We start from the raw sequence: 14278 nt of genomic DNA on the forward strand, positions 1-14278 counted from the left end.
ACATCAGGATATTTTTGATACTGAAAGAGGACCCTATATTTTTAAATTATATATTGCTCAGGAAATCATGTATTTATTGACTCTCAGTTGTTGTTTTTTTATTAGATTGATGGATTTGTAAATAGTTCTACTTAGTATCTATTTTCAAAATTAAAATTCTTTATAAAATTAAAAAAGACATATCTGTGTATATTTAAAGTAATATCACAATTTATTTAAATTATTTAAATATTTAAAATAATATAAGCAGACTTATCAAGCAGTGTGTGAAATATACCTGTTCCAAATACTATATCACTAGTTTTATTGTAAAAATTCAATATGCTATTTCTTTCTTGTGTGAGAGTAGCCACATTTATTTATTTATTTGTAATTATTATATAGGTTTGTATGACATTATAATTTATTTATTTATTTGTAATTATTATGTAGGTTTCAGTTGTATGACATTATAATTCAATATCTGTATACACTACAAAGTGATCTAGTTACTATCCACGATCATACAATGGACCCACTTTGCCCTTTTGTCCACTCACCTGGTAACCCACTAATCAGTTCTCTGTATCTACAAGTTTGTTTTTGCCTTCCTGTTCACTTTTTATTTGCTTACTTTTTTAGGTTTCATAAGTGAGTGACATATATATACTAGTATATAAAAGGCTAAAATGCTAAGTGTTCCTCCAAGCCTCTGACTGGTTGCTATGACATGCACTGACCACCAGGGGGTAGATGTCTAATGCAGGAGGACAAGCACTGGCCACTTACAAAGAAACAGCACATCAGAACTGGCTCTGACAAAGCAACACTCAGCTTGCTCCAAGTGGGACCCAGGCCCCAACACCACCCCCAAATGACAGCTCACCAATTTGCAGCCAAAGCTGCCAAGACCCCATAGTGCAAAATGTGGTCCATAGCCCAGCCCAGACTAGAAATGGTGGCTGTGGGTGCCGGATAATAACATTACATAGTGATGCCAGCATTCATCTCCCTTGCAACAGGGCATATCAACATCATTAAAATGTCCATACTACCCAAAGAAATTTATTTATTTATTTATTTATTTATTTATTATTTTTTTTTTTTTCCTACACCAAAGAAAATTTTTATTGATTTGAAAAAAAATACACAGGAAAAGACAAACATACAAAGGCATTATCATACAACTGATTTCTAAAGTCAATACTTTTGAAATATAAAACAATTACCCCCCAAGTCAGTTTATTGAAACAAACTGACTTTAAGTTGGTCTCTAACTTTTCAATTTTGTTTACAAATGTTCCTAGGGTTTTCAGTATTATCCCACATCAGAACTTGTTTTTTTGGAAATATTTACTTCTCAAAGTTGTATATAGTTACTTCTTGCAATTAATGTCAGCAACTATCAGAAGCTTCTCTAAGTCACAAGAATTCAATATGGCTGCTGCTTTGGAAATAGTTACCCTATTGGGTTATCTACATGAAAACTCATGTACTGAAAGTCCAAGTATTTCCTTCTCTAAAGAATGGCAGACTTAAATAATGAGATTGCTCAATCACATACCGGTAAGCAGAGACTTTTAAGTTAGAATATACTTTAACTGGGAAATAAATTATTTTCGTAATTGGTTTAGCAGCTGTAGGTCTGCAAAGGCAGCAAACCTCATTTTGTTTCACAATCAGAAGGCTGACTCAGAGGTGTTTGTAAGATGCCTAACTACCTTCCACCGCCAGTCCGTTGTGAACGTGGACCTCAGTTACTTACTGAGTTAAGTAACTCCATGTGACAGCGATCTCATCCATCCACACACAATGTTGAGCCAGCAAAATGAGAAAAAAAGAAGCCCACTCACAAGGCTTATGTAAAACAAGAGGGCATATGTCCTCTTACACAGCACAAGAGGAACATATATGGCAAAAAACAACCGTCTATATCAGACCTGGGAGGTTTACGTGTAAGTTGGCTTAAACTGACCATGGCGGAATGATTGGAAAGTTTCTTCTCTAACACAATGCCCATTCGTTATAAACTAAGCTGGCTTAGTTTCTTATAAATCTTATTTCCTTGGATTTATCTACTACCCCCTCATTCTATAGCCTTTTAACTTACAAGCTGGGCCTGCCCAGCCCACCTCTGAAGCCTCTCTTGAGAAAGGTACCCGCTGCAGTGAACAGGGGCCTCCTCCAGGAAGAATCTGCACTTCAAACAGCACAGGAAGAACCAGCGCTGGGCCCTCCGTGCAATGCCTCCCATTTCACACTGCCAGGGAAGCAGTGAGTTTATCAACCACCCCTTCCTACAGGCAACTCAGTAGTGTAAAAGCTTTTCTTCTGTTTTCAGCGCTTTTCAATACTTGTTAATTCCAAAAATACGAACTCCATGCAGCTGTGGCACTTTGGGAATTAGCACACTCAAGAGAGAAGCTGTGTTCAGCATGAAGTGAGTTGGGTCATACTTCGTATAGAAACTTGCCAGAAAATATAGAATTATTGGAGAGATGGTGAAAAACTTGCGTGAAGATGTGAACTGTACTCCATAGTCCAGCTGCTCCCAGTGAGTGAGGAGCCTTGCCTTACCCTGGTCCGGAGTTTCAAAAGGAGTTCCTTTCACCGCGTGCATAAACACATACATCCCCAGGTTGTGAATGACGTTCGTTAGGGTCCAGGCCACGGGGACACTGAAGAAGGGGATGCTGAGCAGCACGATGTGGAGCAGGCCCACGCCCAGGGCGTACGTCAGCCAGATCCCGCGGCTGTTCATGACGCGGGTGTTGGGGTTCACCTCACTGTGGGCCACGCCGACGTTCATGTTGGCCCCCCACACGCCCCGCGGCCGGCGCGGAGAAGGAGCGGCTCCGTGGCGTCGCGTGTCCGCGCAGCCGAACGCCAGCGGTCGTACCCAAAGAAATTTATAGATTCAATGCACTCCCCATTAAAATAGCAATGGCATATTTCACAGACCTAGAACAAACTCACCAAAATTCATCTGGAATAAAAAAAGACCTTGAATAGCTGTAGCAATCCTGAGAAAGAAGAACAAAGTAGGAGGAATCTCAATACCAGATATCAAGATGTATTACAAAGCCACTGTTCTCAAAACAGCCTGATACTAGCATAAGAACAGACATATAGATCAATGGAATAGAATAGAGAACCTAGAAATCAACCCTAACCATTATACTCAATTAATATTTGACAAAGGAGGCAAGAGCATACAATAGAGTCAAGATAATCTCTTCAATAAATGGTGTTGGGAAAATTGGACAGATACATGCAAAAAAAAAAAAAAATGAAACTAGACCACCTACTTACACCATACACAAAAATAAACTCGAAATGGATAAAGGACTTAAACATAAGAGGGGAAACCATAAAAATCTTAGAGGAATCCACTATAGGCAGCAAAATCTCAGACATGTGCCAAAGCAATATCTTCACTGACACAGCTCCTAGGGCAATGGAAACTAAGGAGAAAATAAACAAATGGGACAACATTAAAATAAAAAGCTTCTGCACAGCAAAAGAAACCATCAACAAAACAACAAGAAAGTCCACTGCATGGGAGAACACATTTGCCAATGTTAACAAGGATTTAATCTCCAACATTTACAGGGAACTCATACAACTCAACAAAAGGAAGATAAACAACCCAATCAAAAAATGGGCAATGGCCCTAAATAGATACTTTTCGAAAGAGGGCATAGAGAAGGCCGAGAGACATATGAAAACATGCTCAAAGTCACTAATTATCTGAGAGATGCAAATCAAAATGACAATGAGGTACCACCTCACACCTGACAGAATGGCTATAATCAACAGATCAACAAATGGCAAGTGCTGAAGAGGATGCAGAGAAAAAGGAACCCTCGTGCACTGCTGGTGGGAATGCTACTGTGGAAAACACTATGGAGTTTCCTAAAAAACAAAACAAAACTAAAAAGGCACTCCCATTTGACCAAGTGATCCCACTTCTAGGAATATATTCCAAGAAACTAGAAATACCAATCAGAAAGGATATATGCACCCCTATGTTCATAGCAGCACAATTTACAACAGCTAAGATTTAGAAACAGCCTAAGTGCCCATCAGCAAATGTGTGGATTAAAAAACTGTGGTACATCTACACAATGCAATACTGCACTGCTGTAAAAAGGGACTTCTACCATTTGCAACAGCATGGATGGACCTAGAGAGCATTATGTTAAGCAAAATAAGTCAATTGGAGAAAGATAAATATCATTTGTGGAATACAAAGAACAACATAAATTGAAGAACAAAAACAGATCTCAGAGACAGAGAAGCATCGATCAGACTGTCAAACCTCAGAGGGAAGGTAGGGGAGATTGGGGGAAGGGGGAGAGATCAATTAAAGGACTTGCATGCATGCATATAAGCCTAACCAATGGACACAGACACGGGGGGAGGGGGGCGAGTGAGGGCATGAGTGGGGAGGCTGAGAATGGGTAATGGGGGAATAAGGACATATTAATCAATAAAGAAAATAAAAGATGAATAAAAAACAAACAAACAAATGGCACTACAGACCTGGAGCCCACAAAGTAACACTCGGCTTCTGCCCAAGTGGGACACAGGCCCCAACCCCACCTTGGAGTGACACCCCACCAAATCGCAAACAATGCTGCCGAAACCCCATGGTACAAAATGCACCCCACAGCTCAGCCCGGTAAAGGTGGGTGTGGGTGCCAGGTTATGACGTCAGGTAGCAACGCCCGTCTTTGTCTCCCTAGCAACTAGCCTCTTTGGAGTTTCTTCAACCCAGGAACAGGACCTGCTTTATAGCCAGGTGGAAACATTTTACAGTTTAACCAAGCGTTTGTGATGCATTTTCCCATGCATCATCTCATTTAATCCTCACAGAAGGAATAGGTAAGTAGAAGAATTGGTAGAATCCTATTTTCTTTTCATTAGCAAGACACACATGGTGTTATTAAAATAGTTCTTCTAATTAATTTCCTTTCAATGGCACTCTAGTATTTTTACTAACTATAGGGCTATTGCCAAAGTCCTGGCTGTTTGGTCTGCCACTTGAAAAGCTACAAACTCACCAATTAAAGAAAATCCTATTTTCCATTCCAGTTAAATAGGCAATTGTATCATTACCATTTATGAAATAATACATCTTTCTCCCACAACATTGAGCTTTCACTCACAGAACATAAAATTCTCACATACCCTGAGATTTAAAACTGTTTGTCTCTCCCTATGTCCATATTTATTATGGTATGTTGAACAGACGGTAAAAAAATTTCCCCAACACTTTTCATCCATTTCATCTTTTTTTTTCCCCCCCTGGCTATTTTGAGGTATTTATTTGTTTTTATCTGAACTTTATCTAATGTCCTAAAATGTTGTTATTGGAATTTTATTAAAAACCATATTAATTTTAGAGAATTGAGTTGATAGTCTTTCCATTTGAGATGTTTTTTCCATTTGTTCAAATCTTTGTTGTGTGCCTTTAAATAAGGTGTAGTTTTCTTTATCAAATTTTGGCAGTTTTTAAAAAATTTGTTTTCTTCATGTGAATATGTGTGAGACTGTTGTGAATGAAACATTTCCCCGTTTCCATTTATTGCAAGAGTAGGAAAAAACAACAATATAATTTGTTTATCTTTTGCCCAGCCACCGTATCAAATTTTCTTATTCTGTGGCATTTTACTAGATGGTCTTTAGTTTTCAAGGAAGATAATCGACAAAATGTTCATTTATTTCTTCTTTTCCAGCACCAATGTTTCTTTCACTTTCTTATTGCACTGCAATTGCTAGTTCTTCCAAAAACTAGTATGATAGTAACAATGAATAGTAACAACAATAACAGGAATCTCTGGTTAGTTACAGAGACTGTACAGCACAGTGCTAAGGGCACGACTGCATAATGCTGAATCACAAGTTCACCTCTGTGTGCTAGGGAAGTTTAACCTCCCTATGCCTCAGATTTCCCATCTTTAACATGGGGATTATAATAGTATCTATCATATATGATTTTCCTGAGATTTGGTATATGTTAAATGCCTAGAACAGTCACGGCACATAGTAAACACCATAAAAGTGTTAGCTATTATTTTTTTTATTTAATTAAAAGTTTTAGTGTTGTGCTGTTTAGAATGGTATTTGCTGTGGATATGGTAAAACATGATAGAACTTTTATTAAAATTTTTTTATTGATTTCAGAGAAGAAGGGAGAGGGAGGGAGAGAGGGAGGGAAGAGGAGAGAGAGAGAGAGAGAGAGAGAGAGAGAGAGAGAGAGAGAGAGAGAGAGAGAGAGATGAGAATCACTGATTGGCTGCTTCCTGCCTGCCCCACACTAGGATCAAGCCCGTAACCCCAGCATGTGCCCTGACCTAGAATGGAACTGTGACCTCCTGGTTCATAGGTCAACACTCATCCACTGAGCAATGTCGGCCAGCCAATAGAACTTTTAAGTATATAGCAGAAAATGAAGGAAATTGTGAATTAGACTAAGTGCTTCTTAGTTCTCTTCAGTTCCATTTAGTTGCAAATTTAGGAGATTCAAGGTATATGCTAAGCACTATGGCAGCACTATGGAATTGCATCACCAAGTTTCTCTGAGGGTGTCATCGGCTTTAACCTTTGGGTTTTAAAGCACAGAACTCCACTGTGTGATTCGTAACTGTTCTGCATTTTCAACAAGCATGGTCCCAAAGGAATTTCCTGTCTGCTGCTTGCATATCCTGTTGTTGTCATCTTACTAAAACATGAAATGATTTAAGCTTCGAGGTTGTTATTGTTTTCAATGGAACAGCTGTCCAGTACTTCCAGGGACAATGCCAGGTGCTATCTGTGCAAATCACAGTGAAAAGCTGAGCAGTAATCTGGTGGATTTGATCATCACAGGTAACCAGCCTCAATAGTTCAGATGCAAATAGTACGAAGTTATTTCCATTGTTCAGAGCAGTGCCGCAAATTGCTTCAGCTCCTCCACTTGATTTACGTAGTTTCAGACTTAGCTCAAGTGATTGACTTGAACAAATCCATGCACTTTTTTTGGCCTAGAATTTTGTTCTTCAATATTGATGGCCTCAAATATGAGCTCAAGTGCTTTCATTTTCCAGAATTCTTCTGCTACCCACCTCCCCTCCCTCTTTATCTTGTATGTGTATTTTATACCTCTCCTGCTTTTTTCCCCCAGCAAAAACCTTTTATTTTGAAATAATTTTTGAATTGCAACGAAATTGCAAAATTTGTACAAAGAATTCTGTTCACTGCTCACCCAGCTTCCCCAATAACTTAACTTGCTTAAATAGCCACAGCATAATAATGAGAACCAGGAAATTAACATTGTAACAGTGCCATGAACTAATCTACAGACTTTATTGAAATTCCAATAATTATCCCACTAATGTCTTTATCTGATCCTACATCTGACATACTTCTTTCTTCAATCAGAGACAGCTCCTCAGTTTTTATTTTTTGTGATCTTGACACTTTTAAAGTAAGTTTTGTAGAATGCTTTTTTAAAAGTGGCTTTGTCTGATGTCTTCTCATAATTTGGTTCAGGTTATATATATTTAGGGCAAGAATATCACAAAGGTGATGTGCCATTTAAAAGGTAAATGATGTTGGTCGGTCTCATTCATTACTGATGATGATTAATCACTAGTTTAAAATGGTCTCCTCCTTCCCTGGCTGGTTTAGCTCACTGGATAGAGCATCAGCTTGTGGACTGAAGGGACCCAGGTTCAATTCCAGTCGAGCTTGAGTTGCAAGCTTGATTCCCAGTGGGGGGCATGCAGGAGGCAGCTGATCAATGATTCTCTCTCATCATTGGTGCTTCTATCTCTGTCTCCTTCTCTCTTCCTCTCTGAAATCAATAAAAAAATATCCCATGTAATAAAAGCCCAGTAACCAAACAGCAGAATGACCACAAAGGAGAGTCAACCAGTCACTATGACATGCGCTGACCACCAGGGGGCAGACTCTCAAAGCAGGAGCTGCCCACTGGGGACAGGGCGCTCCCACAGTAAGGGCACCACTTGGCTCACCAGGATGAGCAGCTACTACTGCAGCAGGAGTGGGCCCACAGCCGCTTGGCTGACCAGGATGAGCGGCGCTCCCCACAGGCCATGCCCCCCCACCAATGCATGAACCCATGCACTGGGCCTCTGGTATTAAAATGAAATAAAATAAAATAAGGTAAGATAAATAAAATATAAAATAAAATGGTCCCTTCCTGCTCTTTTTAACATCATATTCTATATACTTTTGCCATAGCATTTTAGGACTCAAAGAAATAATTTGTCAATAATATTAAAAGTAACGTAAAAGCAAGTAATAGACAATAGCATTTATTATGTAGTGCTGAGAACTACATACGTTATTTCACTTGCTCCTCAAAATGCTTCTACAGACACTTTATCAAGTCCATTTTACCTCTTGGGAGAGGACATTCCTAGTTGCCAGTGACCGCCTTGGAGGGGGAATCGGCTCTGCTCATTTTCTGTGGCACGTAGAGAGCCCCGCACAAAGCAAGGGGCTGCAAATGTTTGTTAAATCCACATAAATGGAAATTAATTGGAAGGCAGAGTGTTAAGATTGTGTAACTAATTATATATGTCAGCACAGGAGAAGGAGTCGTGGGTAATTCTGAGGTACTGAATTTGGAGGAAGGGGATACATGAAAGTAATGATTTATTTTCAATGGACCAAAGCTAAGAAAAAAGATGAAGTCTTTGTTTTTGTAGAGTGGGTTAAGAGCAAAACCGAAAGACATCCATTGAGGAGGAATCCAAGATGGCTGCTCGGGTAGGCAACTAGCCGCAGCCGCACACAACAATTTTAATAAAATACAACTAAAATATAAAATGGACATTACCCAGAACTACAGGAAAGTCGACTGACTGGAAATCCTACAACAAGAAGCAAGGAGAAAACCAGAAGGAAGCACGGAGGAGCTGGAAAAGCCTGAGGTACGGAGACACGCGGCGCGGGCGGAGAGGACGGAGCCGGAGAGGAGGGAGGCCGAGTGCCTGGCGGGCGTTCCCTAGCGGGAAGGAGATAAAACTCCGACTGTGCTGGGCCCCCAACTGCTCTGAACCCCAGTTCTGGGCCAGACCACGGGGACTCAGGCTCAGCCATAGGGAGCTGGGCTGTAAGTCAGAACCCCGGGGTAGCGGAGAAAGGAGGTCCCGGCGGCGCGCACACCGTGCGCAGAGAAGGGACGGTCGGCTGTGCCGCGGGATTGCCCTGCCGGGAAGGAGACTGGGGCTCCAGACTGCTCTGAACGCCACCTCCAACTCCACTTCCAACTGAACTGAACCCCAATACCGGGCTCATTGTGGGAGAGCATAGACTGTTTGGCAGCGGGCGAAAATCGAGGGCACCTTTCTCTCAGAGGCACCGGCAGCGAGCACTGAAGGACCCGCATAGGGCGGGGCTGACGGAAGCCAAAAAGCTGCAGGCTCCACCCTGAAACCCCATCCCATCTGTAACTGCGAAATGCGACAACAAAATAGATCACAAACGAAAGAAATGGAGGACAAAAAGCGTCTAGATATAGAGTTCAAATCTACGCTTATAAGGTTTTTCAGGAATTTCCTAGAAAAGATGGATAAGACCTATGAGGATATGAAAAGAGATCAACTAGAATTAATAAGGAGTCAACAAGAAATGATAAGGGATCAACAAGAAATAAAGAATACATTGTCTGAAATAAAAAATATTCTACAGAGTCCTAAAAACAGAAGGGAAGATCGCAAGAATCAAGTCAAAGATTTGGAACATAAAGAGCCAGAAGACACTCCTCCACAGAAGCTAGAAGGCAAGAGAATCCAGAAAATTGAAGATAATGTAAGAAACCTCTGGGACAACTTCAAGCGAACCAACATCAGAATTATGGGGGTTCCAGAAGATGAGAGAGAGCAAGATATCGAAAACATACTGAAAGAAATAGTGACAGAAAACTTCCCCCACCTGGTGAAAGAATTAGACTTACAAGTCCAGGAAGCGCACAGAACCCCAAACAAAAGGAATCCAAAGAGGACCACACCGAGACACATCATTATTAAAATTCCAAGAGCAAAAGATAAAGAGAGAATATTAAAAGAAGCAAGAGCAAAGAAGGTAGTAACTTATAAAGGAGCACCTATACGATTGTCAGCTGACTTCTCAACAGAAACCATGCAGGCCAGAAGGGAATGGCAAGAAATATTCAAGGTGATGAATAGCAAGAACCTACAGCCAAAAATAAGCTACCCGGCAAAGCTATCACTCAGAATCGAAGGCCAGATAAAGAGCTTCACTAATAAAAAAAAGCTAAAGGAGTTCATCACCACCAAACCAGAATTATATGAATTGCTGAAGGGGGTTCTTTCAGAAGAGAAAGTAAACAAAGATAAAAATTATGAACAACAAATACGTAATTCAACAAGTGAATCTAAAAACCAAGGAAATTAAAAAAATCTGATGAACAATATTAACTGTTGAATATAATAGAATCAGAGGTATGGAAGGGGAGTGAACTGACAATTCTTGGGGAAAAGGGGAGAGGGGGGCGTGGGAAGAGACTGAACATAAACTGTGCACCTATGGATGAGGACAATGGGGAGAGGGGAAAGGGCAGAGGGTGGGGTGGGAACCTGGTGGAGGAGAGCAATGGGGGGGGGGGGGGAAGGAACATTTGTAATAATATGAAAAATAAAAACTTATTAAAAAACAAACAAAAAAAAAAGAGCAAAACCTTGGGATGCACATACATTTAGAGTATTTGGTGGAAGAAAAATTAAAAAAGAAGGGGAGTAAAGTTTAAACAAGGTTAAAAAAAAAAAAAAGATACAGGGTAGTCACCAGCCAATTTTCAAATCTGGGATGAAGAAAATGAAGTGAAGATGTGCGTGGGGCCCTGATTAAATTCCGTGAGCTATTTTGGGGAAACTGAAAAACACCTTATAAAATGTTGTTATAGATTTTTCTTTTTTAATTTGGTCAACACACTGTTACGCGGAGTAATGGAAGAGAAAATTGTCAAGATAAGTCAGAAGAATGGATAACTGAGAACAGGTAGAACTGACTGCAAAGCACATTGTGTATGATTTCTGAGGCAGCACATTTCCCTTTCAATGCTGGCTAAATTTATACAAAGAATAGCTTTTATTTCTTAATGCAAAACCTGAGTGGTGGAGGGTAGAGAGAACCGGAATTTGAAAAGTGGTCACATGTTTATACGTGAGAGCTTATTATAAATATAAGGTGACTTCACGTTGTTCTAAATGTAAACCCCTGCTGGTTTTATCTAGCTTTGCATTTTACAATGAGGAAGATGGGATCAGTGGACCAGAACTCAGATATGGTTTCAGTGCGGCACAGAAACTCATTCCGCTCCTCTGTGCCTCGGCTTTCTCACCTAACAATGGAGAGGCTGCAGAGGTGATCTCAGCCTTGTCCTCTGGAGCTAAACATGTCGATGGGGCCGTGGTTGGAGGATGTGAGCTAAATAGCTGGTTTGCATTGCATGCAGACCATGTGCACTAAGTATTTGACATGTGTAACTGCTTCCTTAAAAGCAGATTTTCTAGAGTAAAATACAAGCAGAGCGGTTCATTGTCCCTGCTCCATAGCATGGTAATTGTGGAATTAACAGTTGCAAGAGGAGCCTTTTATTGAAAACCAGCTGGGCAGTTTTCATTTGTTTGGTGTTTAAGAGGATGGCCCTTGCCAATTAGTGCTCACTCCCTCATTCCCTGGATGAGTTACTTCTGTGTGAGACAGGCCTTGAACGCCCCAGGCAGTGGGAGCAAGGACATGGAGGCTGGAATGCCCAGTGATCCCTCAAAGAGGACAGATGGAGCTGGAAATTAAAGAAGGGAGGACCCTGACAAAGGAGTGAAATTAATTTGGAGGGGACCCCTGGAGATTAGACGGAGTTAAATAGTCTAACAGTAGGAAGCTTCTTTTGCAGCCAGAAGTAGTGTTTTTGTTTTCCCCCTGAAAGAAGGGAACTTTACACACAGGGAAACATTCTTGCTTCTTCCATGGCAATCGCTGTTTGGAATCTTTAGTCTAGCCTTTCCCGTCCTCACCATCAGCTTTCTACCCCCCTCCCGCCTCCCCCCACCCCACCCCCCCACCTTCTCTCTCTCCCTTTCTCTCTTCTTAGCACGTCCTTTCATGATTAGATTAGTTTGTTTGCCCAGGCAAGGGGAGGATGAAAGAATCCATACTAGTAAGAACACGCTTCCTGTCAGGGTCAACTGCAACTCTGAACACGTGGGACTCTCCTCTCTGCTTGGGGGAAGCTCTCAGCAACAAAATACCCTTTCAGCTGAAACCGGTTTGTCTCAGTGAATAGAGCCTCGGCCTGCGGCCTGAAAGGTCTCAGGTTCGATTCCGGTCAAGGGCATGTACATTGGTTGCGGGCACATCCCCAGTGGGGAGTGTGCAGGAGGCAGCTGATCGGTGTTTCTCTCTCATCGATGTTTCTAACTCTCTATCCCTCTCCCTTCCTCTCTGTAAAAAATCAATAAAATATTATATATTTTTAAAAATACCATTTTATCTTAAAACAAAAGCAAAGGTCCTAAGATCTGTGGAAATCTGAACTAAGCAAAATCCTGCTGTAGTGAGGAGGGGTGTGTGTGTGTGTGTGTGTTGACCCCCAGCCCCACAGACTGTCATGGGGAGAAGGAGACTCTGATGCCAATGTGATGGAGTGTGGGAAGGAGCACACAGGAGCCCTGCTTCAGCCACAAGTAACTAAATGTCCTCCCCAAAGGGGAGATAAAGCCTGAACAGAATGTATTTCTCAAACAGTGCCATTTTGAAATTGCCAAGTTCATGTTCCCAGAAATTAGGAATCTGGAATGGAAGTCTCATACCTAAGTTCTTACCTAAGATCTGTTTCTTATTGGTGTGTCATCCTAAGCAATCTACTTAACCTATCTGCATCTGTTTCATTTTCTGCTATTTCTCACATTTTTTTTTTTTTTTTTGGAAAGGCACACAAAGATCATCTTGGTGATAGTCCTTAGAGAGCTGTGTGATATGAAGTACAACTCTGAGCGTTGAATTGCCCATCTGTAAAATGAAATAATGATACTGAGTGGGTTTTGGGGAGGATTTCATTGATTACAGAACAGTGCTCAAAATAGGGTGGTAGTTGTCATGACTTATGGGGAAGAATAACAACTTGGTTCGTATTATTGACTTTTGATACTAGCCTAAAACATAGTTAAGGATCTGAGCGAGCTGAAAAATCACACTGCATTCCAAAGTAAAATGGAAGAGCATTTTATGTGATTTGCTATTTTAAATGATCAATTGGCTATTGGTCCAGCTAACTGAGAGTTGACTGTGTAAGTACATGGGATGAGCAGGAAAAAAAAAAAGTATACAATTATATAATCGCATCAGATAACATAATAACCAAATGCTGCCATGAGAATGGACACTGATCACCGTGTTGGAGCACAGAGACCCCCTACTGTTAGCCTTTCAATTGCTAAACTCCGAGCATTTTGAGGGTTTGGGACAGAGTCTGGGAAAACCAGAACTCCTCAGAGGGGCTTGGGCAGCAACTACTATTAACTGGTATGAAGGTATTTTGATACTTTAAAAGGTGGAGGGCTGAACCAGTGCAGTCAGAGTATCTCTGCTCATCAAATAACCCACAATAACCTCATGCAAACAAATAAAAATATCCTCTCAACCCACTGTGATATTGATTGTCAAGTTTCTGAATGGGTGCAAGTAACTGAACCTTATTCTTTTGGTAAGCCAACAGAATGGGGGCAAAACAGGAAACCGCCTTATAGGGGACCCCAGAATAGGCATGGAACAGGAGGCTTGTGCTAAAAGTATAATCTACTCTCGAACCTTTTTCATTAATGAGGCATCACTTTCTATAAGGTGTGCTGTGGAATCTATCAGTCATTCTCCTTTAGAGGGATTTATTTAGTTAATTATGGTGAGGACCTGGGGGGTGGGATCAGGGTATGAGGGGACTCAGAGATTAATTTGAGGGCTAGCTTACTTTGGAAAGGTCAGACTTGGTGGAGCTCTATATCGGAGCGTTTGGACCTCCATGGGGTGCTCCTGAAGTTACTTGCTTCTGGGAGTTAGGGAAAAGGGATTCCCAAGAAGCAGGAGGAGCCATGTCCTTTTTGCTGGTGGCTGACCCTTTCCACACACACCATACTTTTGGTATGTGTAGCATCAAATGCTAACATGGATTCTAGTATATATAAAAAAAGAGATGGTCATTAAAAGAAAATAAAAAAGAAAATAAACTGGGAAAAAAAAGAGACTGGTCAAATGGGGCAGCATTGTC

General features: G+C 40.9%; 1 protein-coding gene across 1 annotated transcript; it reads right to left on the reverse strand.

Annotated features, from left to right (window-relative positions):
- Window positions 1-1086: 1086 nt before the first annotated feature.
- LOC311626007 (ORM1-like protein 1) lies at window positions 1087-2865 on the reverse strand. The gene has a single exon (XM_084890836.1). The coding sequence runs from the start codon at window positions 2786-2788 to the stop codon at window positions 2327-2329; it is 462 nt and encodes a 153-aa protein (XP_084746962.1). The 5' UTR covers window positions 2789-2865; the 3' UTR covers window positions 1087-2326.
- Window positions 2866-14278: the final 11413 nt, after the last annotated feature.

Source organism: Pipistrellus hanaki (genome assembly GCF_964339955.1).
Source record: "Pipistrellus hanaki genome assembly, chromosome: 7".
Classification (NCBI taxonomy): domain Eukaryota; kingdom Metazoa; phylum Chordata; class Mammalia; order Chiroptera; family Vespertilionidae; genus Pipistrellus; species Pipistrellus hanaki.

Bases quoted from the DNA above. Each gene is read 5' to 3' on its own strand.
- LOC311626007 (XM_084890836.1), bottom strand. From the start codon at position 2,788: ATGAACGTCGGCGTGGCCCACAGTGAGGTGAACCCCAACACCCGCGTC.